Consider the following 24,947-nt stretch of genomic DNA (forward strand, 5'->3'; position numbering starts at 1 on the left):
AGTGCACAGAGTGCAGAAGGGCTGGCTATGCAGAGGACCCTACAGAGGTGGCTATGCAGAGAAACCTATAGGGGAGCCTTATAGGGAATATGGATTCACAGCCGAGTAAAAAACCCAGCTGTGATCTTACCCCACCAGTCTGCCCCTAGGTCCAGCGCCGAAGATCCACAGTCCTGTGCCCCCCGGAGACTGGCTGGCCTGGTCCTGCTGAAGTCCTGCAGCAGAAATGGCCGCCAAGAGGAAGGGGAAGATGGGGGCGGAGAGCTGAAAAAGCACGGCAGAGCTGTGAGAAAACGCGCCCTTTCGGTCTCGATCCGCCCCGACACTGTAGTGTGTCATATTTGTCATCCGGGGGGCGGAGAGGAGGCGGCGGCTTCAGCTAGGCCGAAGCCACGGCCTAAATTAGATGCCTGATACCCAGAAAGGCTCCAGGCCGGCGCAAAATTCCGGGAGGGGGTCGGATCTGAACTGGACTCCCCCAGATTTAAAGGCAGGATAGCGGTGGGGCTATAAGCGGAAGGGGGGCCCTGTGAGGGATCCCCCTGAGGCACTATAGAGCTGGTGCTGCTGCAGAGACAGGGGCGCAGGGAGCCCTGTGTCTCTATTGTGCCATGCCTGCCTGCACTCCCCCCCGGCCCCGACAGGAGCCCGCAGCTGGGCTGGGGTCCCTGGATGCAGCCGCAGTGTGCTGGCCTATGCTGCTGCAGAGTGCTGCCTGAACAGACCCTACCTGAGGCGTCTCAACCTAATGCCCCCAGAGGGGGATTAGGGAGGATGCTGCTGTCACTATCAGGGGGCTTTATCCTCGCCTCGACCTCAACCTCAACCCAGAAACCAAAAGGAATTGGGGAAGGAGGGGGGGGGTCTCGACTTCAAACCAGCACCCGCAGGACTGGGGAAGGAGCGACATGGGGAATAGCCATCTCGACTTCAACCGGGCACCCCGTAATAGGGGACCGAGGAAGGAGCCATGCCGGGTGTCTCACTGAGGAGACCCACTTTTCTTCATCTATCATCCGAAGAAAAAAAACGGAAAAAAGAAAAATCCTTTAGGTGTGCCTCCTATGCGACACTAAGCAAAAACTGGAGAAGGCTAACGCCGTCCAGGGGTGTATACTGCAGAGGAGGAGCCATAGTTAATCTTTTTCAGATTATGCATAGTGTCGCCTCCTAGTGGACAGCAGCATAACACCCATGGTTCTGTGTCCCCCAATGAGGCGACAGAGTAATGAACATTAACTTTTTTTCACAAAAATTTTACTTCAGATCCAAATTGTTTTATTTTACCAAGGGTAAAACAGCAACTAACAGAATGGTTTTTAACAGGGAAAAATGCAAAGTACTACATCTGTGCAATAAAAATGAAAAAAGCATATACAGAATGGGAGGAATAGGGCTAAGCGACAGCACATGTGAAAAAGACTTGGGTATACTAATAGATCACATACTGAATATGAGTCAACAGTGTGATGCAGCAGCAAAAAAGGCAAATGCAATTCTAGGATGTATTAACAGAAGCATACAGTCTAGATCACGTGAAGTCATTATTGCCCTCTACTCCTCTTTGGTCAGACCTCATCTGGAATGCTGTGTCCAGTTTTGGGCGCCACATTTTAAAAAAGACATCAACAAGTGGAGCAAGTTCAGAAAAGAGCGACCAGAATGGTAACCGGTCTGCAAACCCTGTCTTATGAGGAAAGGTTGCAGGATTTGGGAATGTTTAGCTTGAAAAGAGAAGACTGAGAGGAGACATAATAGCTGTCTACAAATATCTCAAGGGCTGTCACATTGTAGAAGGATCATCTTTATTCTCATTTGCACAAGGAAAGACTAGAGGCAATGGGATGAAACTGAAAGGGAGGAGACACAGATTAGATATTAGAAAAAAAATTTTGACAGTTAGAGTTATCAATGAGTGGAACAGGCTGCCACGAGAAGTGGTTGAGTTCTCCTTCAATGGAAGTCTTCAAACAGAGGCTGGACAGACATCTGTCTGGGATGATTTAGCAAATCCTGCTTTGAGCAGGGGGTTGGACCAGATGGCCCAGGAGGTCCCTTCCAACTCTACGATTCTATGATTCTAAGGGTAACAGGAGAAATTGGACCCAAAAAGTTGTTGTGCAATTTGTTCTGAGTACACCGATACCCCATATGTGGGGGTAAATCACTGTTTGAATGCATGGCAGAGCTCGGAAGGGAAGGAGCGCAGTTTTATTTTTTCAACGCAAAATTGGCTGGAATTGAGATCGTACGTTTGGAGAGCCCCTGATGTGCCTAAACAGTGGAAACCCCCAAGTGACCCCCATTTTGGAAAATAAACCCCCCAAGGATCTTATCTAGAGGTGTGGTGAGCACTTTGAATCCCCAGAAGTTTATAACGTAGAGCCGTGAAAATAAAAAATCTTTTTCCACAAAAATAATCTTTTCACCCCCATTTTTTTATTTTACCAAGGGTAACAGGAGAAATTGGAACCAAAAGTTATGCAAATTCTGGAGTACGCCGATATACCATGATTGTTAAGAGGAGAAACACAAGAGCACGCAATAAATCCCATATAGAAAAATGCAAATTTTTATTAATATTAAATTGGTAACAATAATACAAAATGGATAGCAACAGATGTGCTCATGAACAGTATGGACAATATGTCCCATGGCCCAACCTCACACCCCCCAGATGGAAAACCCGGTGGATATATAACGTGAACCTTAGGTCATGTCTTAGATCAAGATACCACCCCAGCAAATCTAGAATAAACAATCTGGATAGCAATAGCCAAATCCATCAATGCCAATGCCCGCTAACAGTGAGGGTCAAAGAGATAAAACCGATGCTGGTTGGGATCATAAGACCATATAAGGAGACCAAAGAACAACTCACCGAGGAGGGGAAGAGGAGGGAGTCCAGCAGTGGGGCCTCCGACGCGCGTTTCGCGACGTCCCCCGCCGCTTTATCAAGGAGGAGAGTAGGGGAATACTACTTTTGAGGCACAATGCAAAGCTCAGTAGGGAAGAGGCGCCATATTGGAATTCAGATTTTGATGGAATGTTTTGAGGGTGCCATGTCACATTGGCAGAGAGCCCCTGAGGTCCCAGAACAGAAACCCCCTATATGTAAACTCATTTTACAAACTACACTCCCCAATGAATTCATCTAGGGGTCCAGTGATCATATTAACACATGTGCCTCACAGAATTTTATACCAATGAACGGTGAAAAAAAGAATACCATATAAACTTTAGTATAAGCCGAGGCACCTAATTTTGCCACGAAAAACTGGGTAACCTTATTGACTTGAGTATAAGCAAGGTATGCATTGTCCCCTCATCCCTGTCCTGGTATGCATGGCTCCTCCGTCCCTGTATGCATGACTCCTTATCCCCTATCCTAGGATGCATGTTTCCTATTAAAAAAATAAAAACATCTTACTCACCTTCCTGCGCGCCTTCGATGCTTCTCGCTCCGGCGCCAACAGCTCTTCCTCCCGAGCAATCACGTGGCCCCACTCATTAAGGTAATTAATATTCATTCCCTGCCTATGGGAGTGGAGAGGCATGCATATTCATTACCTTAATGAGCGGGGCCATGTGATTGCTCGGGCAGAAATGTTGCTGGCGCTGGAACCAATGAGATGCAGCGAGGGTGAGCAGGAAAGTGAGTAGGATGTCTTCTGGAAGCCGGCAAATGCCATAAGAGAAATGAATATTCATTTCTCTTTAGCTGCGGGCACAGGTACAGCCGTAGCCTCCTACGACTCCTTGCTCCACCGCTCCCCCTCCCCGCCGGCCCTCTGGGACAATTGTCTCGCGTATAAGCCGAGGGAATGGGGGGGGGGGCGTTTTCAGCACAAAAAAGTGCTGAAAAACTCGGCTTATACACGAGCACATACGGTAAATTATATTTTTACAACTAAAGTGTTTCAAAGGGTTTTAGCCCCAAGTTTTTAATTTTTCTTTGGGCTAATAGGAAATTATTTATAACAAACTGAGGTCCATTTTTTCCTGAGTGTGCCAATACCCTACATGTAAATCGAGAAATATTTTTTAGGCACAGTGCAAAGCTCAGAAGACAAGGAGCGCCAGATTTTACTGTTATGGTTTGCAGGTGCCATGGACCCACTGGGAGAGCCCATGAGGTGCCAGAACAGCAGAACCCCCTATAAATGACCCCATTTTACAAACTACACCTTCTCAATGAATTCATCTATGGGTGCAGTGATCATATTGACACCATGGGTTTGTCAAAGAATTTTTAACCATTGGGCAGTGAAGACAAAATAACAGGATTTTTGGGTTGCTTACCGTAAAATCTGTTTCTCGGAGCCTTCATTGGGGGACACAGAGACCATGGGTGTACGCTGCTGCCACTAGGAGGCTGACACTATGCACAAAAAAAGGGTTAGCTCCTCCTCCGCAGTGTACACCCCACCGACCGGCAGGAAATTCCTCAGTTAGTGAGAAAGCAGTAGGAGAAGTAACAGAATAGATTGAAAAACAGGACAACTCAACTGTAAATAACCAACAAACATAAGAACAGGAGTTGCAGAACATGGGAGGGTGCTGTGTCCCCCAATGAAGGCTCCGAGAAACAGATTTTACGGTAAGCAACCCAAAAATCCTGTTTTCTCGTTCGCCTTATTGGGGGACACAGAGACCATGGGACGTCCCAAAGCAGTCCCTGGGGCGGGAAAGCAAACTTCCATCAGGCCTGCGGACTCACCACCGCTGCCTGCAGACTCACCATCGCTGCCTGCAGAATCCTTCCACCTAGGCTGGCATCCACCGAAGCGTAGGTGTGGACCTTGTAGAATTTCACAAATGTGTGAACCGATGACCAGGTTGCAGCTTTACAAGCTGCAGCGCGGAAGCTCAGTGGCGCACCGTCCAGGAGGTACCCACTGCCCGGGTAGAGTGAGCTCTAATTCCCGGAGGGGTCAATCGATGTATGACCCGGTAGGCCTCCAAAATTGCCGATCTGATCCAGCGAGCAATAGTAGCTTTGGAGGCCGGCTGACCTATCTGCACCCCATCTGGAAGGATGAAGAGAGAGTCTGTCTTCCGCAAAGAAGTCGTCCTAGCTAGGTAGACCTTCATCGCCCTGACCTAGTCCAGCTTGTTCAAGGAGCGGTCCCGAGGACGAGCTGGACCCGGACAAAAGGACGGGAGAACAGTATCCTCATTCAGGTGGAAAGTGGACAGCACTTTAAGAAGGAAAGCGGGCGGAGGCCGCAGAACTACCTTGTCCTAGAGGAGTACCAAGAAAGGAGAGCGGCAAGAGAGGGCCGCCAATTCCGACACGCGCCGGATGGAGGCGATGGCCACTAGGAAGGCTACTTTCCATGAAAGGAGGGATAGGGGAAAGTTCCCTGAGAGGTTCAAAGGGAGGACCTTGCAGAGCCTCAAGAACCAGATTAAGATCCCAAGGATCTACGGGCGCTCAGTACGGAGGAGCCGTATGAGCCACACCTTGAAGGAAGGTTTTGACCTGAGGACAGGAGGCCAACGTCTTCTGAAATAAAATGGACAGCGCCGAAACTTGACCTTTTAAAGAGCTGAGGGCAAGGCCTGCATCACGCCCTGCCTGAAGAAACGCCAGGACAGAAGGGAGCGAAAAATGTATGGGCAGAATGACGGTGGACTCGCACCAAGTGAAATAGGCCTTCGAGGTACGGTAATAAACTTTGGAAGACGATGGCTTTCTGGCCCGGATCATAGTATGAATAACTCGATCCGAAAAGCCTGATCGTTTCAAAACCTCGGTTTCAACAGCCACGCCGTTAAATTGAGTGGCCGAGAATTGGAGTGGCAAATCGGACCTTGAGACAGCAGATCTGCCCTCTCTGGAAGCTTCCAGGGGGCGTCCGCGAGAAGGTTGACGATGTCCGTGAACCAAGCCCTTCTGGGCCAATTCGGGGCGATGATTGACTGGAATTCCTTCCGCCTTGATTTTCTTCAACAGCCTGGGAAGAAGAGGCAGAGGAGGGAATAGGTAGGGGAGCTTGAACTGCGACCAAGGAATGGCCAGAGCGCTGGCGCCCACTGCGAGAGGATCTCGAGCCCTGGATACAAACTTTCCTGTTGAGGCGAGAATCTAGCAGGTCTACGTCCGGGGTTCCCCAACGACGGCAAAGCTGAAGAAATACCTCCGGACGTAGGGACCACTCTCCCGCCACTAGACCCTCGCGGCTGAGAAAATCGGCGGCCCAGTTGTCCACGCCAGGAATGTGCACCGCGGATATTGCCGGGACTGAAAGCTCTGCCCAATGAAAGAATCTTGGACACTTCTGCCAGGGCTGAGACACTCCGTGTCCCCCCTGGCGGTTGACATATGCCACCGCTGTGGTATTGTCTGTCTGAATCCGGATAGGCAGGCCCTTGAGAAGCCTCTCCCAGTGAACAAGAGACAGATAAATCGCTCGTATCTCGAGGACGTTGATCGGCAGAGCTGACTCCTGAATCGACCATCGACCCTGAACAGTGTGACTGCGGAACACTGCCCCCGGCCGAGGAGGCTGGCATCCGTTGTCACAATCTGCCAGTGAATGGGAAGGAATGGCCGTCCTAGGGAGATGAGAGGAGACATCAGCCACCAATTGAGGGACTGCTTGACCCGGTATGAAAGAAGAAATGGGTGGTCCAGGGAAAGAACAGACCTGTTCCACCGAGACAGTATGGCGTGTTGGAGGGGTCTGGAGCGAAATTGGGCAAAGGGAACCGCCTCTGTCGCTGCCACCATCTTTCCCAGGACTTTCATGGTTGTCCGGAGAGATGGAAGTCGTAAGATATGCAGCGCTCGCACATCCCGCTGCAGGGAGCAAATCTTTTCTTGTGGGAGAAAACCTTCGATAGACGATTGCCGAACAATAGACCCAGAAACACAAGACGTTGTGTCGGAAAAAGGCAGGACTTCCTTTTGTTGATGAGCCACCCGAAATTGGACAGGGCGTCGGGGACGATGGTAAGACTTTGGCGAGCTTGATGAAAGGATGGAGCTTCGATCAGAATGTCGTCGAGGTACGGAAAAAGAACGAGACCTTTGATTCTCAACAAGGCCATCAACGCTGCCATGATCTTCGTAAATACTCTGGATGCGGTGGCGAGATCGAACGGCAGTGCAACGAATTGGTAATGTTCCTGGCGAATCGCAGGAATTTCTGATGGCCGGAGAATATGGGAACATGTAGATAGGCATCTTGAATGTCTATTTAACACATGAACTCCTGCGTCTCTATGGAAGCGATTACCGACCAGAGACTCCATTCGGAAATTACGCAGTCGGACTGTCTTGTTGAGTAACTTGAGGTCCAAGATGGGGCGAACTGTACCGCCTTTTTTCGGTACCACAAACAGGTTTGAGTAAAACCCTGTGAACCGTTCTGACTCGGGGACGGGCACGATCACTCCAGAAGTGAGGAGAGAGGCGATGGACGCAAAGAACCCCGGAACTAAGGCAGGATCTTTTGGAGGTTGGGACTCGAAGAAACGATCCCGGGGACGAGAAATGAAGTCTATCTTGTATCCTGATGATACCACCTCCCTGACCCAAGCGTCCTCTACTGAGGCAAGCCAGCCGTCTCTGAAGAAAAGACGTCGACCTCCCAATTGGGAAGGACTCTCGGGGGTTCGTTGATAGTCATGCTGATGTGGACTGTCCAGATCTGGATCCGGAGGTTCTGCCCAGGGAGGAGTGAGATCGCCTGGAGGGAGTGGGTCTGAAAGACGCCTTTTTTCTATCCTGGCGTACCTGCGTTTTCTGTTGGTTAGAGAAGTTGTCTGCCGTATTGAAACGGTGGAATGTCCGAAAGGGCCGAAACTGACGTTTTAGCGGAGGTCTGCGAGGCTTGGACTGGGGGAGGAGGGAACTCGTGCCTCCAGTGGCGTCCTTAATAATCTGATCCATCTGGCATCCGAAGAGACGCGCGCCCTGAAAAGTCAGATTGGTAAGAGACTTATCTGAATTCAAATCCGCCTGCCAAGCCTTGAGCCAAATTGTACGTCGGATTGCCACAACGCTGCTTGACGCCTGAACTGCGCAAGACGCGACATCCAAGGAGGCAGAGAGCAGATAATCCCCTGCATGGGAGATCTGGTTGGCCAGTTCGGACAATTGCTCTGGTTGGGCCTTACCTAGGATGCCCTTGCAGAGATCCTCTGCCCAAGTGGCTATGGCCTTCGCTACCCAAGAGGAAGCGAAGGCTGGGCTTAGCACCGCTGCAGCCGCTTCGTATGCTTTGCTAAGGATTCTATAATCCTATCATTCGAATCCTTTAGTGACGCCACACCTGAAATCGGGAGGACCGTGCTGTTAGACAGTCTGGACACGGGTGCGTCTACCGAGGGGGAAGCAGACCAGTTGTTGGTGAGCTCCTTGGCAAACGGGTACAGCACGCCGAGGCGCTTCCCTCTTTGAAGGCGCCTGGTCGGATTTTCTCTTTCCCTGGTAAGGATCTTGCCAAACTCAGAGTGGGAGGCGAAGACCCTGGAAGGTGTTTCTGCCCGTCTGAACGAAACCTCCTGTTCTGAGGATTTCGCAGGGGAGTCTGAGATTTCGAAGGTGTGGTTAATCGCAGCAATGAGGTTCTGTACCGTAACCTTCATGTCCGCGTCCAGCTCTAAGATCCCTTCGGATGACACATCCGAGAACGCTTCACCTGACTCGGGTCAGGAGGCACGGGAGGGCGACTGCTGGGAAGGACTATGTGGGGATGTGAGGCCAGGAGGGGATCCCGGCCGGTGATCCTGTCTGGGCCTTTGCGGCTTCTGCTGGCTGGCTCAGATGGAGCTTCATGTGACCTGCTGGACCCTGCAGAAGTGTCCAGGGGCAACTTATCAAGGACGGCTACTATGGACTGAGACACCCTGGTGAGGCCTGCCACTGATTGTGAAAGAGACGAGGCCCAACCAGGAATGGGGGGTTCGCTTTCACGTGGCGCAATAGGTGGCTCCTGGACGGAGTCATGCTGAATGGGATTGCTGCAGTCCAGGCAGAGGGGTGGGGGCAGGCGGACGGCCACGCTCAGCCTTAGAGATAGGATAATGAAGGAGAAAAGAAGAAACCTGCGGAAATGCTGGAAGGTTGGGGGACAGAAGGCAGAGAAGGGTGTCAGTCTGCAGTTGCAGAGCTACTCACGATGCGGTGTCCCCAAAGGTGCTGATACAAGGCTCGTCTGAAGATGCAGGGCCCCAGCAGAGGAGAACGTGGAATCCCTCTGTGTCCGGCTGACATGGTGATAAAATGGCGGCAGCCTGAGGGAACCAGGATAAACGCACGCCTTCAAACGAAGAAGATGGGCGGAGCTAGCTGCTGAGGCAAAGAGGGTACCGCCCGCTGTCCACCGCAGGCTCTGAGAGGCGGTGGGTGGTCCTAGAACGGGCGGGAGAGAAGCCTGCCTATGAGAGAGAGAGCGGGGGGGCGTGGCCGCGACGTCAGAGAAGGCCCGAAATGAAGCCGGGGACTAAATTAATGGCGACGGCCGCCTGTCAGCGCGGGGCGGCGCGGAGGTCTCGCAGCGTCGCCGCGGCCACCTCCCTACCTATCACCTGGATCCCCTGCCGAACGCCGAAGAAAGAAGGAGGTGGAGAAGCATAGAACAAGGCCCGCGCAACAGCCGGGGCCCGTACGAATGCGGCGGCCGCCGGGAGGCGCGGGCGGCGCAGAGACTCCACAGTACTCCCTCGGCGACCGCTCCCAAGAATCCTGAAACCGCCAGGGGGCCGCGTCTTGGACTGCATACTCACCTCCGTTTGCAATAAAGGTACCTGATATATCCCACGCTGTCTGCGTCTTTGTGGTATCCGCGCCTCATCCGACCGACAGGCTCTGGTAGGCGAGTGGGTGGGAGGCGGGGGGCGAGGACTCTCGTGATCGCTGGCACGCACCCGTGCTAAGCTGTGGTCCCGCCACTGAGAGCTATGAGGATACGGGGTGGCAGTACACGCCGTACTCATAGTCTCTTGTGGGAGTACAGTAGTGACCATTCACACTGTATCCCTCCGGAAACCTGAAAAGGAACGACGCACATCGAGGTAGATATGGGTCTAATGAAAGACCCGTGTCCACCTCCTACTGACACTAAGCTAAACTGAGGAATTTCCTGCCGGTCGGTGGGGTGTACACTGCGGAGGAGGAGCTAACCCTTTTTTTGTGCATAGTGTCAGCCTCCTAGTGGCAGCAGCGTACACCCATGGTCTCTGTGTCCCCCAATAAGGCGAACGAGAAATCTACATTTTTACCACCAACATTTTGTTTTAGCCAAAGATTTTACAATTTCATACAGGAAGTGGGTAAAAATGGAACCAAAATTTGTCACACAATTTCTACTGAACGTGGCAATACCTCCTATGTGGCTGTACAGTACTACTTAGCCATACGGAGGAGACTCAGGAGGAACGGAGTGCTATTTGCCTATTCAAGTGAATGGGTCTGTGCACATGTCAGTGTTTCCACGGACCATGTGTCCGTGGGCAAAACACACTGACATGTCCTTTTTTTTAATGTCTGCACGGGTCACAAAAGGTCCCGCACACATGTCTACACATAACACACATTGATATCATCCATGTGACACATCGGGCCAGGGAAGAAGCTTTACAGTAAGAGCTGTTCCCTGGCGCTGAACACGGCTCTCATTATTCTCCCCTGCTCTGCCGGCGATATGAGCGAGCAGGGGAGAATGATGAGAGTTGTACTTAAGTTATAAAAGACAGCAGGCGGCAGCTGATGGGACTATTACTCCCATCAGCCTACCCCTGCTGCTGTTAACAGTGACATCAGGAGCGGCTGATGGGGGTATTCATCAGCCACCACCTGCGCTATAAATAAATGAAAAAAAGGCATGGTTCCCCTGTATTTTCTATAACCAACCAGGCAAAACTCACAGCTGGGGGCTGCAACCGTCAACTGTCAGCTTCAGCAAGGCTGGTTATCAAGAATAGAGAGGTCCCACGCTGGTTTTTTTTTTTTAAACTAAATTATTTAAATAACTTTAAAAAACACTGTGGGGTCCCCCCCATTTTTGACAACCAACCTTGCTAAAGCTCACAGATGGGGGATGGTATTCTCAGGCTGGTAAGGGGCCATGGATATTGATCCCCCCCAGCCTAAAAATAACAGCCCGCAGCTGCCCAGAAAAGGCACATCTATTAGATGCGCCAATTCTGGCACTTTGCCCAGCTCTTCCCACTTGCCCTGTAGCGGTGGCAAGTGGGGTTCATATCACCTTTGTATTGTCAGGTGACATCAAGCCTACGGCTTAGTAATGGAGAAGAGTCTATAAGACACCTATCCATTACTAATCCTATAGTTATATGGTAAATAAAGACACAGCCAGAACAAAGTCTTTTATTAGAAATAAAATACTGTTATTTTTAACCCTGCTATTCTGTTCGTTTCCACTATACACTTGTACTGCTCCGGTCATTTTTGACCGGGCCTATTAAAATGCTGTTTTAGCTACTTAAAAATTTTTTTTTGAATACCTGTTGTATTATTATACTGTATGTGAACATGGTTGGTCATTACAAAAAAAAAAAAATGCGTAAAAAAACTCAATTTTTTTTTTATTTATTTTGTGTTTATAAAGGTTACAAGGGCTTATTGAATTCTTCACAGAAATTACAAATTTGAGCTTAACTAACTAACTAAAACAACTACTACTACTACTACTACTACTACTACTACTACTACTACTATAACAACAACTAAAATTAACTATAGTATAAAATGCGTGCAAACATTTTGAAAAAAATAGTAAAATAAAAAAAAAAAAATCAGTTTTGGTGACAACTGAATTTATTTTTAGAGGAAAAGCAGGGTAAATAACATACAGAGAAAAAAAATTGCACAGAACTGTACTGAAAGCCAATGCATATGGTTTGTACTGAAAGCATGTGTAAATCTGCACCTAAAGCAACTGTTTACTTCATAAACAATAGCAGATGCAATAAGTAGTCTCAAAATAAATTATAACTCATTTGTTTTACTCAAAAAATGGCTGAAATTAGCATAAAATGCTATTCGGTCATTTTTGACCGGGACAGTACAAGTGTAAAAAAAAAGTGGCGCAAAAACTTTAAAAAAAAAAAAAAGTACCCTTAGAAAGAACCACTCAAATTAGGAAAATAGAAGTAACCACAAGTTTCAGAACCGCATAATGAATTTTTAAAAAAATAACCAAGTTCAAAAACGGTCATTTTTGATCAAACAGCAGGGTTAAATAAAAAGTAAAACCATACCTGTCTGTCGTTCTATCCCCGCCGTAATCCATGTCTGGGGGATAATTAGTTTTCAACCTGGATAGTGCCAAGATGCGACCGTCCAGACTGAGAACCACCGGTGAATGAGCCGCTGGGCACGCAGCGTCAGTGACCGGGGCTGACGTCATAGAGGTTACCTCAGGTCACTGGGCTCCGTTCCCAGCCGGGCTGAGCTGTGATCAGATCCCCGCTATCACCGTGAGCCATGAGCGTGGCCATCAGGTATTTTATATGGCCCAGTCTACGGGATGACTAGCTGGCGAAGAATACCTCTTATTGAGGGTCAGTTTTTTATGGGCATTTTTTGAGAATGTTTTCACCAAGTTTAGTGAGCTATACTATGGTTCACACTGCTTCAATTTAGGAGCAGGTGCGCTTTTCCTCAAAGACATATAAACGCTACTGGCTATTCAGCTGTTTTTTTGTGTGTTTGTGGTTGGGTGGTGATAGTATATTACAAAAAACAAAACCAACCTATTAATTTGTGTCGTCTTTGTAGCCCTCTATTGCAATAGGACTACTTTTATATATTTTTTGTCAAATAAACATGATTTTGGTTGCTTACCGTAAAATCTGTTTCTCAGAGTCTTCATTGGGGGACACAGAAACCGTGGGTGTGTGCTGCTGTCACTAGGAGGTTGACACTATGCATAAAAAAATGTTAACTCCGCCTCCGCAGTTTACACCCCTCCGACCGGCTGTAGGACAATCAGTTAGTGAAAAAGCAGTAGAAGGAGACATCATCTTGTAAGTCATCATATCTTCATTACACGTAGTAAAATCATGGGAGGGTGCTGTGCAATGAAGACTCTGAGAAACAGATTTTACGGTAAGCAACCAAAATTCTGTTTTCTCTTTCGTCTCATTGGGGGACACAGAAACCGTGGGACGTCCAAAAGCAGTCCCTGGGGTGGGAAAAGACAGAAACTTCCTTCAGGCCGGAGAACTCACCACTGCCGCCTGCAAGATTCTTCTGCCTAGGCTGGCGTCCGCTGAAGCACAGGTATGGACCTTATAGAACCTTGAAAAGGTATGCACGGATGACCATGTGGCAGCCTTGCACAACTGCATGGCTGATGCCCTGTTGTGTACCGCCCAGGAGGCGCCCACCGCCCGGGTTGAATGGGCCTTGACACCAGCAGGGGACACCCTATCCTTCACCCGGTAGGCTTCCAGAATTGCCATTCTGATCCAGCAGGCAATTGTTGCCTTAGAGACCGGCAGACCTCTTCTCACCCCATTGGGGATAACAAAGAGCGAGTCCACCTTCCTGAAGGGAGCAGTCCTGGCCAGATAGATCCTTATCGCCCTGACCAGGTCTAGGTTATTCAAAGAATGCTCCCGAGGATGGGTTGGAGCGGGACAAAATGACGGAAGGATTATATCCTCGTTCAGGTGGAAGGCCGATACCACCTTGGGAGGAAAGTTAGGAGGAGGCCGCAAAACAACCTTGTCCTGGTGCATAATTAGGAATGGAGGGCGACAGGACAATGCCGCCAATTCTGAAACCCGCCTAATAGAGGTGATGGCTATGAGAAATACCACCTTCCAGGACAACAAAGACACGGGAGCTTCTTGGAGGGGTTCGAAGGGTGAACCTGTCAAAGCTTCCCAAACCAAGTTAAGATCCCATGGAGCCACAGGGGATCTGTAAGGAGGGACTGCATGTGCCACTCCTTGCAGAAAGGTCTTAACCTGTAAGTGGGAGGCCAAATTTCTTTAAAAAAAGAATAGAGAGAGCAGATACCTAGTCTTTCAAGGAACTTAGGGCCAAACTGCCATCTAACCCTGCCTGGAGAAAGGCTAGGACAGATGGCATAGGTGTGATGAGATTAGACTCACACCAGCCAAAATAGGCCTTCCAGGCTCGATAATAGACTCTGGAAGAGGAAGGCTTCCTAGCCTGAATCATTGTATTAATGACTCGGTCCGAAAAACCCGCTGTTCTCAGTATTGTGGTTTCAACGGCCAAGCCGTCAAATTGAGCAACCGAGAATTCGGGTGGTAAAACGGCCCCTGAGCCAGGAGATCTGGTCTGTCGGGGAGTCTCCAGGGGGTGCCTGTGAGAAGATTGATAATTTCTGCGAACCAGGCCCTCCTGGGTCAGTACGGGGTGATCAATAAGACCGGCACCCCTTCCGCCTTGATCTTCTTTAGCAGTCTGGGCAGGAGAGGAAGGGGAGGGAACAGGTAAGGGAGTCTGAACTGTGTCAAGGGAATGACCAGCGCGTCGACCCCTATTGCTAGATGATCGCGGTATCTTGAGACAAACTGTTGGACCCTCCTGTTCTGTCGCGCTGCCAAGAGGTCCACATCTAGAGTCCCCCATAGCTGGCATATGTCCTGGTGTAAGGACCATTCTCCTGCCGCGAGCCCCTCCTGACTGAGGAAGTCGGCGGCCAGTGGACAGGGGGAAAAAGCCGACCCAGATGAACAAGGGGGAGGTCAGCCACCGCTTGAGGGACTCCCTGGTCTGAATGGAAGGGAGGAAGGGGCGATCCAGCGAAGGAGATGGACCTGTCCCACTGAAGGAGGATGTTCCTCTGCAGTATCCTGGAACGGAACAGGGCAAAGGGTATTTCCTCTGAAGCTGCCACCATCCTTCCCAGGACTCTCATGGCAACGCGAAAGGATAGAAGCCGGAATTTCAACAGAGAGCGAGATCCCTGCTGGAGGGTAATCCACTTTCTTTCTGGGAGAAAGACCCTCGAGCGTCGGGTGTCAATTATCATCCCTAAGAATTCTAGGCGTTGTGTTGGCGTTAGGTGGGATTTCTCCCTGTTTATGATCCAACCAAACTGGGACAGCATGTTTAAAACTACCGCTAGATTTTCCTGGGCCTGAGCGAAGGAGGGTGCCTTGACAAGAATATCGTCGAGATATGGTTTCAGTATTATGCCTCTGACCCTTAATATAGCAACCATCGCTGCCATAATCTTTGTAAAAATTCTGGGGGCTGTTGCCAGCCCAAATGGCAGGGCCACAAACTGGAAATGCTGCTTTTGGACAGCAAAACGCAGAAACCTCTGATGTCCCTGAAAAATGGGGACGTGTAGGTAGGTGTCCCGGATATCTATGGAACATAGAAATTCCTGATCCTCCATAGACGTAACTACCGACCGATCGACTCCATCCTGAAGTGGAGTAAGCGGACCCATCTGTTTAGCCTTTTGAGGTCTACTATGGGACGAACTGAGCCATCCCTTTTCGGTATCACAAACAGGTTTGAGTAAAAGCCGGTGAAACGTTCCTGCTCGGGAACGGGGACGATTACTCCTGCGTTGAGGAGAGAGTCGATTGCCGCATAAAAACCTAGAGCCATAGCAGCATCCTTTGGTGGCTGCGACAGAAAGAAGCGATCTCGCGGAAGAGCGTTGAAGTCTATCTTGCATCCTGTTGATACTATAAATCAGGATACAAATCCAGCTCACCAGACATGGCATTACAACATCGGAGCACGAGACCGCTGTGTCAAAGCGCACAATCCAAGGCAATGAGAAAAAACTTTGTCCAGCTCCACGATGTAGTGAAAAATATTCTTTATTCACTCAGTAGAAATGAGGTTTAAAAGCCAGCATGAGTTACAAGGCATGCGATCGATCTACGCGTTTCGAGTGGCTAGGCACTCTTAATCATGATACCAGAGTGCCTAGCCACTCGAAACGCGTAGATCGACAAAGTTTTTTCTCATTGCCTTATCCTGTTGATACTACCTCCTTTACCCAGATATCCTCTACTGAATTCTGCCAGACATCTCTGAAGAGGAGAAGGCGGCCTCCTAGTCTGGGAGAGGTACTGGGAAGGGAGTTGGACTCCCTGCTGGCGTCAGGCTGAAGTGGCTCTGCCCGGCCCTGACCTGGTAGCTCTGCTGTTGGAACTGCGGGAATGCCATGACGGGGTGGCCCGAAATGATACCTTCCTCCTATCTCTCGGTGCTTGCGACCTCTGCAGGCCCTGAGCATAAGTGCCTGTCGCTGGGGTACGGCGAAAGGGCTGAGCCCTACGTTTGAAAACATATCGACAAGGCTTGGCCTGAGGGATAAGGGAGCTTGTACCCCCCGTTGCATCCTTAATGATTTGATCCAACATTGACCCAAAGAGCCGGGTGCCCTGAAACGGCAGATTGGTCAGTGATTACGTTGAAGACAAATCAGCCTGCCAAGCCTTTAGCCAGACCGTCCGCCGGACGGCTACCATGTTACTGGATGCTTGAGCTGCACAAGACGCGGCATCCAGGGCTGCTGATGCCATATACCTCCCGGCATGAGAAATTTGATCTGCGAACTCCACTAGTTCTGCTGGTGGGGCCCCGGCCAATATGCCCTGCCTAAGATGTTTGGCCCATTCTGTAACAGACTTCACTACCCAGGCTCAGGCGAAGGCTGGGACACAATGTAGCGGCTGCTGCCTCAAAGGCGGATTTTGTCAGGGATTCTATCCTCCTATCATTGGGATCTTTTAGGGCTGCCCCACTTGCGAGTAGGAGGACTGTATTGGTAGCGAGTCTGGACACTGGTGGGTCCACCGAAGGGGAGGCGATCCAGTTGGCGGTGAGATCCGGAGGGAAGGGATTTAGAATCCCAAAACGACTTCCTCTCTGAAACCGCCTGGTTGGGTTCTCCCTTTCCCTGGCCAACACTTCCTCAAAATCCTTGTGGGAGGCGAAGACCCTAGAGGGGGACTTATGACGCTTAAATGAGAAAACCTGATCATTAGGTTTTGATGTGGCGTCCCCAATGTTAAAGGTCTCATTGACTGCGGCAATGAGGCCCTGAAATATATCCTTGACCTGGGACTGTTCTGGCCCATACTCAGAACCCTCCTCTGGGTGTGTCTCTGATAATGCCTCGCCTGATTCCGGGGATGAGGACCGGGAGGAGGCAGACGGCCAGAGGAATTCTGGCGGAGAGATGGAGTGAGAAGGGAACCTGGGTTGGTGGTCCTGTCTAAACCTTTTATGGCCCCTAGAAGGCCCAAAAGGAGGCTCCTTTGGTGCTCCTGTGTCTACTGGAGTCTGAAGTGGCAATCTGTTAAGCGACGTTACTCCAAGGTCTGTGATACCATGGTAAGGTCGGCCACGGACTTAGATAAGGAAGAGGCCCATCCTGGACACTCGCTGTCTCCCGTGGCGATTGATGGCCCCTGGGCGGCAGGCAAGGTGGCTTCCTCCTGCTCCAGGGGTAATGTGGGAGCTCTGATAGGCAAAACGGGGGGGGGCTACACCTGCTCTCTAGCGCAGGTGACACCGTAGGTCTGCTGCAATCTGAGCAGAGTGGCGAGGACTGACCTGAAGGAAGCCTGACATTGCATTTGGTACATACAAAATATTTGACCAAGGTCACTGAAGCGGATGAGGAGGAGGAGCGGGACTGCTCTCCCTTGGGCATACTGACAGGTTTCACCTGGTGCCAATCGTCGGGGGTAGAAAGCGGAGTGAGGGAGCAACCTGTAGTGCAGTACTCACATACCCACGACCCGTGTCCCCGCCGCAGCTGCCGCCCGAAGGCTGAAGAGGGAGAGAGAGCGAGGTGAACAGCCCTGTCGCTGCCTAGAAGCCTTATGAAATCCCTGCCCGTAAGTGGTGGGCGGGGCCCTGCTCAGGCCTCCTGGAGCACCAAGATGGTGCTGGTACAGGAAGAGTTAGCAGGGGGCGGAGCCTGCCGGGAGCCGGAATCTGGTGTCGGCCGTGCTGGGCTCCTGCTGGAGCCCAGGGCCATAACGCTGCCACGGGAGGAGGCTGGAACCGTGCTGCACCGTGTGCTTGAAAGTAAGTGTTGGCTCTTAACATAAATATAGAGCCCTGGGCTGTAAGCCCGAGCTCATTACAGCGGTCATATTCAGCCACAGCGGCGGGTGAGCCGATCATACAACGCTGCAGCCTCTTACCTCCAGTTCACCCCATAACAGGGGTCAGTTATCTGCATGAAAAGATTGCTGTCCCAAACCTTTTTTGCAGGGCGTCTCTCGATCATCAGGCTCTAGTGGGCGAGTGATGGGAGACGAAGGTCAGGACCAGGAGCTGCCACCTGAACACGAGTCCTGTGTTAGGAGATAGGGTCCTGCCCGTGGGATTCATGAGGATACGGGGTGGCAGTACACGGCATACTCATGATCCCGGTGTGGGAATACAGATGTAGCAAATCTACTCTGTATCCCTCCATAGTTACCTGAAAAGGACCGACGCACATTGAGGTAGGCATGGGTCTGCGAGAGACCCCTGTCCACCTCCTGCTGACACTAAGCAAAACTGATTGTCCTACAGCCGGTCGGAGGGGTGTATACTGCAGAGGCGGCGTTAACATTTTTTTCATCCATAGTGTCAACCTAGTGACAGCAGCACACCCCCACGGTTTCTGTGTCCCCCAATGAGACGAATGAGAAATATTGTTTGTACTGATATTCAAGAGGGCTTATATTTGATATTCCCCTCTTTTTCTGAGATTTTCTGTATTGTTTTTTCAAAACCTACCTTGTTCTAGGTGCTGTCAGTTATATTTGTCTACATATATTCACTCTATTGCATCAAAAAAAATTTAGAAAAAAAAAGGCCTTGGGTTTTCTTTATGGTGGTTCAACTGAGTATAGCCATATATTAGCAAATGCTTTAGGTGTTCTATAAGCCGAGGCCCCTACTTTTGCCACAAAAAAACTGGGAAAACTTATTGACTCGAGCATAAGCTGAGGGTGGGAAATACATCAGCTACTGGTAAATTTAAAAAATAAAAATAGATTCCAATAAAAGTAAAATTAATTGAGACATCAGTAGGTTAAATGTTTTTGAATATCCATATTGAATCAGGAGCCTCATATAATGCTCCATACAGTTCATGATGGGCCCCATAAGATGCCCCATACAAACATATTCCCCATATATAATGCTGCAGAAAGGTTAATGGTGGCACCATAACATGCTCCATATTAATATATGCCCCATATAATGCTGAACAAAGGTTAATGGTGGCCCCATATGATGCTCCATATAAACATATGGCCCATATAATGCTGCACAAAGGTTAATGGTGGCACCATAACATGCTCCATATTAATATATGCCCCATATAATGCTGAACAAAGGTTAATGGTGGCCCCATATGATGCTCCATATAAACATATGGCCCATATAATGCTGCACAAAGGTTAATGGTGGCCCCATAACATGCTCCATATAATGCTGCACAAAGGTTAATAATGGTGGCCGCATAACATGCTCCATATTAATATATGTCCCATATTATAATGCTGCTGTGATTTAAAAAAAATAAAAAAATTGACATACTCACCTCTCGTCACTGCCCGCTCCTCCTCAGTGTCGCTGGCTCTCTGCAGTGACTATTTCAGGCAGAGGGTGTGCACTAAACAAGTGATCGCGCTCTCTGACCTGAACGTCACAGCCAGAAGACCCTGGAGACTGAGCACAGCAGTGGAACGGGGACAGTTGAATATGGCATGGCTCACCCTCCCCCAGTGCTACTCTCCCTTCTGGCATCTGCATATCAGGCTCTGAATATGCTCTCCACCCCTATGGGAGTGGAGACGCGTCCATATTCATTACTTTAATGAGCGGTGTCACATGACCGCACAGGAAGAAAACATGAAGAGAGATGCAGAGCCTGATATGCAGATGCTAGGAGGGTGAGTATGATGTCTTCTGCTCCCCCACCGGCTTTCTGGTGTATGACTCGTGTATAAACCGAGAGGGGGCGTTTTCAGCACAAAAAAATGTGCTGAAAATCTCGGCTTATACACAAGTATATAGGTAAGTAAAAGAAGAGTAACAACGTCAAATACCTCTATTCGCCTCTTTGCTTTATCATATGCCCGTTCTTCTTTGGTGCGATCATCATCAGATTCAGACTCCGACTCTGAGCTTTGCTCTACAATAGACTTTTTCTCAGCGGGTTTGCATCCAGCGGAGAACGACCCTGTTGGCTTTTCAAGTTTTTTTTCTTCTGAAGATTTTTCATCCTCACTACTATCAGCTTCGTCATCATCATCCTCCTCACTTTCTGCATCATCATCATCTTCATCATCGTCGTCGTCGTCCTCATCATCTTCATCCTCGTCCTCTTCTTCATTTTTCTCCTGAACTTCTATGTGAACTTTTTTTGTATCTGAAAGAAACACACTAGTCTTATTTTGGACACTAGTCTTTTTTTGGATAGAGTAGATATTCAAAGACGTAAGCTTTCTAGCCAGGTTATTTCCAATTCTAAGGGTGGGCTCAGCAGTTTAAGATTGAGAGAGCAAAGTCTTCACACAAAATTTCCAGCAAACTTACAGTGCAACGATAGTAAATTGGATTTTCCGAATCCTCATTTACATATAGATTTTTAATCTGCTGCAGATTTGTCGTCTGGCAGCATGACTTACGTTGCACACGTGCCATTGATCGTCATGTTTTGCAATTCATAAGGCAAAATCAAAAGCAAAATTCACCAGATGTATATCTGCCTAACTTTACAGTGATGAAATGTTACAAGGGCACATCTAGATTAATGTGGTGAACAAGGCCTAGTGTTCAATGGAACCACCCTAGATGAAATTCAGAGAGATTGCCATCTAATAAATCTATGCTCCTCACAAAACGTTTCCTGAAGGTTTAAATCGGATTCTGAAGATTTAACAGAATAAATTATATAACTATTGAAATTTAACTAATCAAACAAGCAAATTAGGATAAAAAAAATACCTGTCTCATCATCGCTGATTCTCGCCTCCCAGTCATCTACACCAAACTCATCTTCAATTTCTAAGAGTAAGAGAGAGTGGAAAAAACACAATTAGAGTATGGTTAGGAAGGACACAAATAGAAAAATACTAAACTGTAAAGCACAATTGATTACCATGTTTTTGCTACCCCATCTTAGAGCAGCATGATGTAGGAGCAGAGACCCACTACAGTTTTGATAAAAATCATTATTTTATCTGTTGAATATCTAGCAGTTCTCTGAATGCTGAGCTCTGTGTAACCCCGCCCACATCACTGATTGGCAGCTTTCTGTGAACACTGTGCATATGCAGAAAGCTGCCAATCAGTAGTGGGGGGTGTGACCTGGCAGCAGGTTTACTAGTCCTCCAGTGATAATTTAACTCATAAAACAATGATTTTATGAAAACTACACAATGCAGCCCAGTAAGTGATACATCACTGGAATCAGTCTCTGTTTCTATGCTATGATGCTCTCAAATTAAGTGGTAATAATCTGATGACAGATTCCCTTAAAGAGCAAACAAGAGGACTTAAATTATTTAATAAAGTCTCCTATAGCCACAAATGTACAAGTGGAAACACTCCACAAAAAAATATGTTTTTATCCAAGTAATTAGAAAAACAGAAAGCAATGGGTTTGTCTGTACTGTGCTCAATGTCGGTCCTTATATTTTCATCCGCCAACTCCAAAAAGCAAATGTACAAAATTCAATATTGTCCAGAAGAAGGAAAACTGTCTCTGGTGCCACCTGTATAAAGTCAATGATTTAGCCATCATAGAGCCTTGAAACAGGACTATGGATATGAGAATATCTGCAGCATCTACAATGGATCAAACATTGGCGCATAGGGAAGCTTTATAGGTGGCATTGTGACAAGTTTTCTTCTGTTTTGGAAGAGACATATTTTGATACTATTCGCACTGCTTGTAATACCCCCTGTACATGCTGGGTCTTTGCAGGCACAATAGTATCTGAACAGAGCTACAGAGCCTAAAGGAGAGAAAACTTACGTAAAGAATAATAATAATAATAATAATAATAATAATATTAATAATATTATTATTATTATTATTATTATTATTAAAAATTAAAAGAGGCAGAAGTACATCAAAAATCAAAATCACACTCTAGATTTATTAATATTTTACTATAGACATGCAGTGATGAAGTCCTATAATTAGCAAATCTATTAAGCATGCCTTTACTAAGGTTTGAAACAGCAAAATCTTAGTCTCATTTCTGTCCAGACCATTCTGCAGGCTTCCTTCACACATTTTATTTTTGCCAGAAAAAAAAGTCGTCTCTAGACCATTGAGGTTTAAAAAACAAAATACTAAAATAATAATGAAAAAAATGATTTGTATAATAGAAAAAAAGACTTTGAAAGTAAAATCTGGCTACAAATTAAAAAAAAAAAAAATGTGAAAGAAAACAATGGAAACATATTGCAGTTTTCTTATATAGGTTTTTTTTTTGAGCCAAGCCAGGAGTGAATGCTGGAGAAAGGAGTCTTTGTTACAGACAGTAATCATCAATAATAATGGCCACTGGGCAGTTCGGTCGCTAATCAGCGCAGTTTTCGAAGATTGTTCAAGGTCGGGCAGTTTGGTTATATACCTCCTTGTTGTTTTAAGGGTGCATCTTTACTACTGATATTGACTAAAAGCAATGCAGATTATCAAGTTTAAAAAATAGACAGTGGGCAGGCGTATATGGAATACTAATCTAAAGGAAGGGCTTACATGTGACTATAGGAAAGCTAATGGCTATATAACTAAGCTACAAATTAGAAGCAAAGCTCACAACAAACAGAGGTCTCGCCATGCTCAAATGCTCATGTAATACCTTCTTTATCTGTCCCACTATCCTGATTAGAGTCACACTGGAAAAACAAATCTGGAAAGTTTGCGAGAAACACTTCAGTTTTGGAAAAAGAAAAAGGCAATTATGAAAGCCATCAGGCGAACATACCAATAAGTGAACTTATATAAGGGATCAATATCAACCACAGCAAGAATAAAGCGACCCTCTGACCCAGGTAAGGAATTTGCCGATAGGCAACTAATGCATAGCCACCCTACCTGGTACCCCGCTTTGGATCTCTGCTACTGCCGTTCCCAAATGCTGGGGCTAGTCAGAAATGCTCACTGTAGTTACATTGGAAGAGTAGAGGTGCAGGATTTAGATTTTCCACTACACACTCCGAGCGGCTGCGGCAGTCACCCCGGAGCCCTGGGCGGCTGCAACAGTGGAGATCAAAAGCAGGACACCAGATATGAGGGCTATACATTATCATCTATAGGCAGATTTTGGCAATTTATGAAACAGCCATTAAAGGCATTTCCACTAGTATGATAATTACCGCAGCACAACAGGAGTGCCGGACCACCAACTGATCAGATATTAATGGACTATCCTAAGGATAGATTGTCAATATCCAAGTAGTAAACATTTAATAATCAAGCAGCTTTTGAACCCAGCCCTGAAGTACCAGGCAGCATTTCCAGCCCTCCATGTTCTTGTTCTTATTGTGGTAGTAAGTGTTGGTGCCTCGTACGTATACAAACCAACAGCACATTTATACCGCAGTGCTTGCGAAGATAAGAGTAACACTGACTGGTGGATTGTTTTTTGTTTCTCCGTTAACGCAATTGATCCACTATTCGAGTGATGTCTGATTTTTTATCCGACAGTACACTGTCCCACATTTGTTCCACATTTAATTAGGAAGATAAGTTCTCACAATTAATTTGGGTTCTACCCAAGTGAGAACTTACGAGTAAACTCACACAGACACCAGAGGCCACACTAAAATTTATATAATAAAATATTATAATTAGTATGAAAGTAGTTACCGTATATACTCGTGTATAAGACGAGATTTGCAGACCATTTTTTTGGGGCTGAAAGTCCCCCCCGGCTTATACACGAGTCATACACCTGGGGGGTCGGCGGGGAAGGGGGAGTGGGGGTGTCAGAGATCATACTCACCCACCCCCCACCGGCACGGTCTCTGCAGCCCCCCCGCTTCTCCACGGTCTCCCTTCCGGCCTTCAGCGGTCACGTGGTACAGCTCATTAAACTCATGAATATGCACATATTCATGAGTGTAATGAGCGGTATCACGTGACCGCTAAAGGCAGGAAGGGAGACAGTGGAGAAGCGGGGCTGCAGAGACCACGCCGGGGGGGGGGGGGGGGGGGGGGAGAGGGCCCGAGTATAGCGATATTCATCTGTCCGTGGGTCCATCGCTGCTCACGCTGTCTGCTGCTTCCTGTGTCCGTGATGTTAATGCTATGTGCACACGGTGCGGATTCTGCTGCGGATCCGCAGCGTTTCAGGCTCTGCTGGTCCGCAGCAGATTTAGGTGTTGTGCAGTACCATTGCTTTCAATGGTAAACTGAAAAACGCTGTGCACATGCTGCGGATTTTTCCGCGCGGATTTGCTACGGGTTCAAATCTGCAGCATGTCAATTCTTTGTGCGGATTCCGCTGCGGTTTCACACCTTCTCCATTGTAGAGGTGTGAAACTGCAGGGCTAATATGAAGGTAAACCGCATGTCTTTTGACCTGAGATTTTACCTGCGGATTTTTACAAATCCGCGCTGAAAAAACCACAGGACCAAAATCTACGTGTGCACATAGCCTAAGCCAGCAGGGGGCGCGGTGACGTGGTTAGGGCGCGCCGCGCCCTCTGCTGGCTGAACAGTCACTGACAGAGGACGCGCAGACAGTGGTGAGCAGCGATGGACCCCGGACAGGTGAATATCTAAGGTGCCAGGTCCTGAGCAGGAGAGGAGAGTATGGCATCTTTTTTTTTTTGTTTTGCAGCAGCATATGGGGGCATAATATATGAAACATCTTATGGGGGCAGCATAAGGGGGCATAGTCTATGGGGCAGCATATGGGGGCATAGTCTACGGAGCAGCACATGCGCGCATATTCTACGGAGCAGCACATGCGCGCATAATCTATGGAGC

The 24,947-nt window shown here is 48.1% G+C and overlaps 1 protein-coding gene across 2 annotated transcripts in view; it reads right to left on the bottom strand.

The window, feature by feature from the left end:
• EIF5B (eukaryotic translation initiation factor 5B) overlaps positions 1 to 24,947 on the bottom strand; it is an 88,489-nt gene that overhangs the window by 27,537 nt on the left and 36,005 nt on the right. The window contains exons 9-11 of one of the 2 annotated variants that reach the window (XM_073590529.1): positions 22,813 to 22,863; positions 20,945 to 21,004; positions 20,044 to 20,366 (exon numbers count right to left, since the gene is read on the bottom strand). In XM_073590529.1, coding sequence (XP_073446630.1) covers positions 20,044 to 20,366; positions 20,945 to 21,004; positions 22,813 to 22,863 — 434 coding nt within the window. The remainder of the gene's footprint in view (positions 1 to 20,043; positions 20,367 to 20,944; positions 21,005 to 22,812; positions 22,864 to 24,947) is intronic. The other variant, XM_073590530.1, reaches the window with a different exon arrangement.

Source organism: Dendrobates tinctorius, unplaced genomic scaffold, assembly GCF_039654945.1.
Source record: "Dendrobates tinctorius isolate UK_male_01 unplaced genomic scaffold, ASM3965494v1 ptg000117l, whole genome shotgun sequence".
Taxonomy (NCBI): domain Eukaryota; kingdom Metazoa; phylum Chordata; class Amphibia; order Anura; family Dendrobatidae; genus Dendrobates; species Dendrobates tinctorius.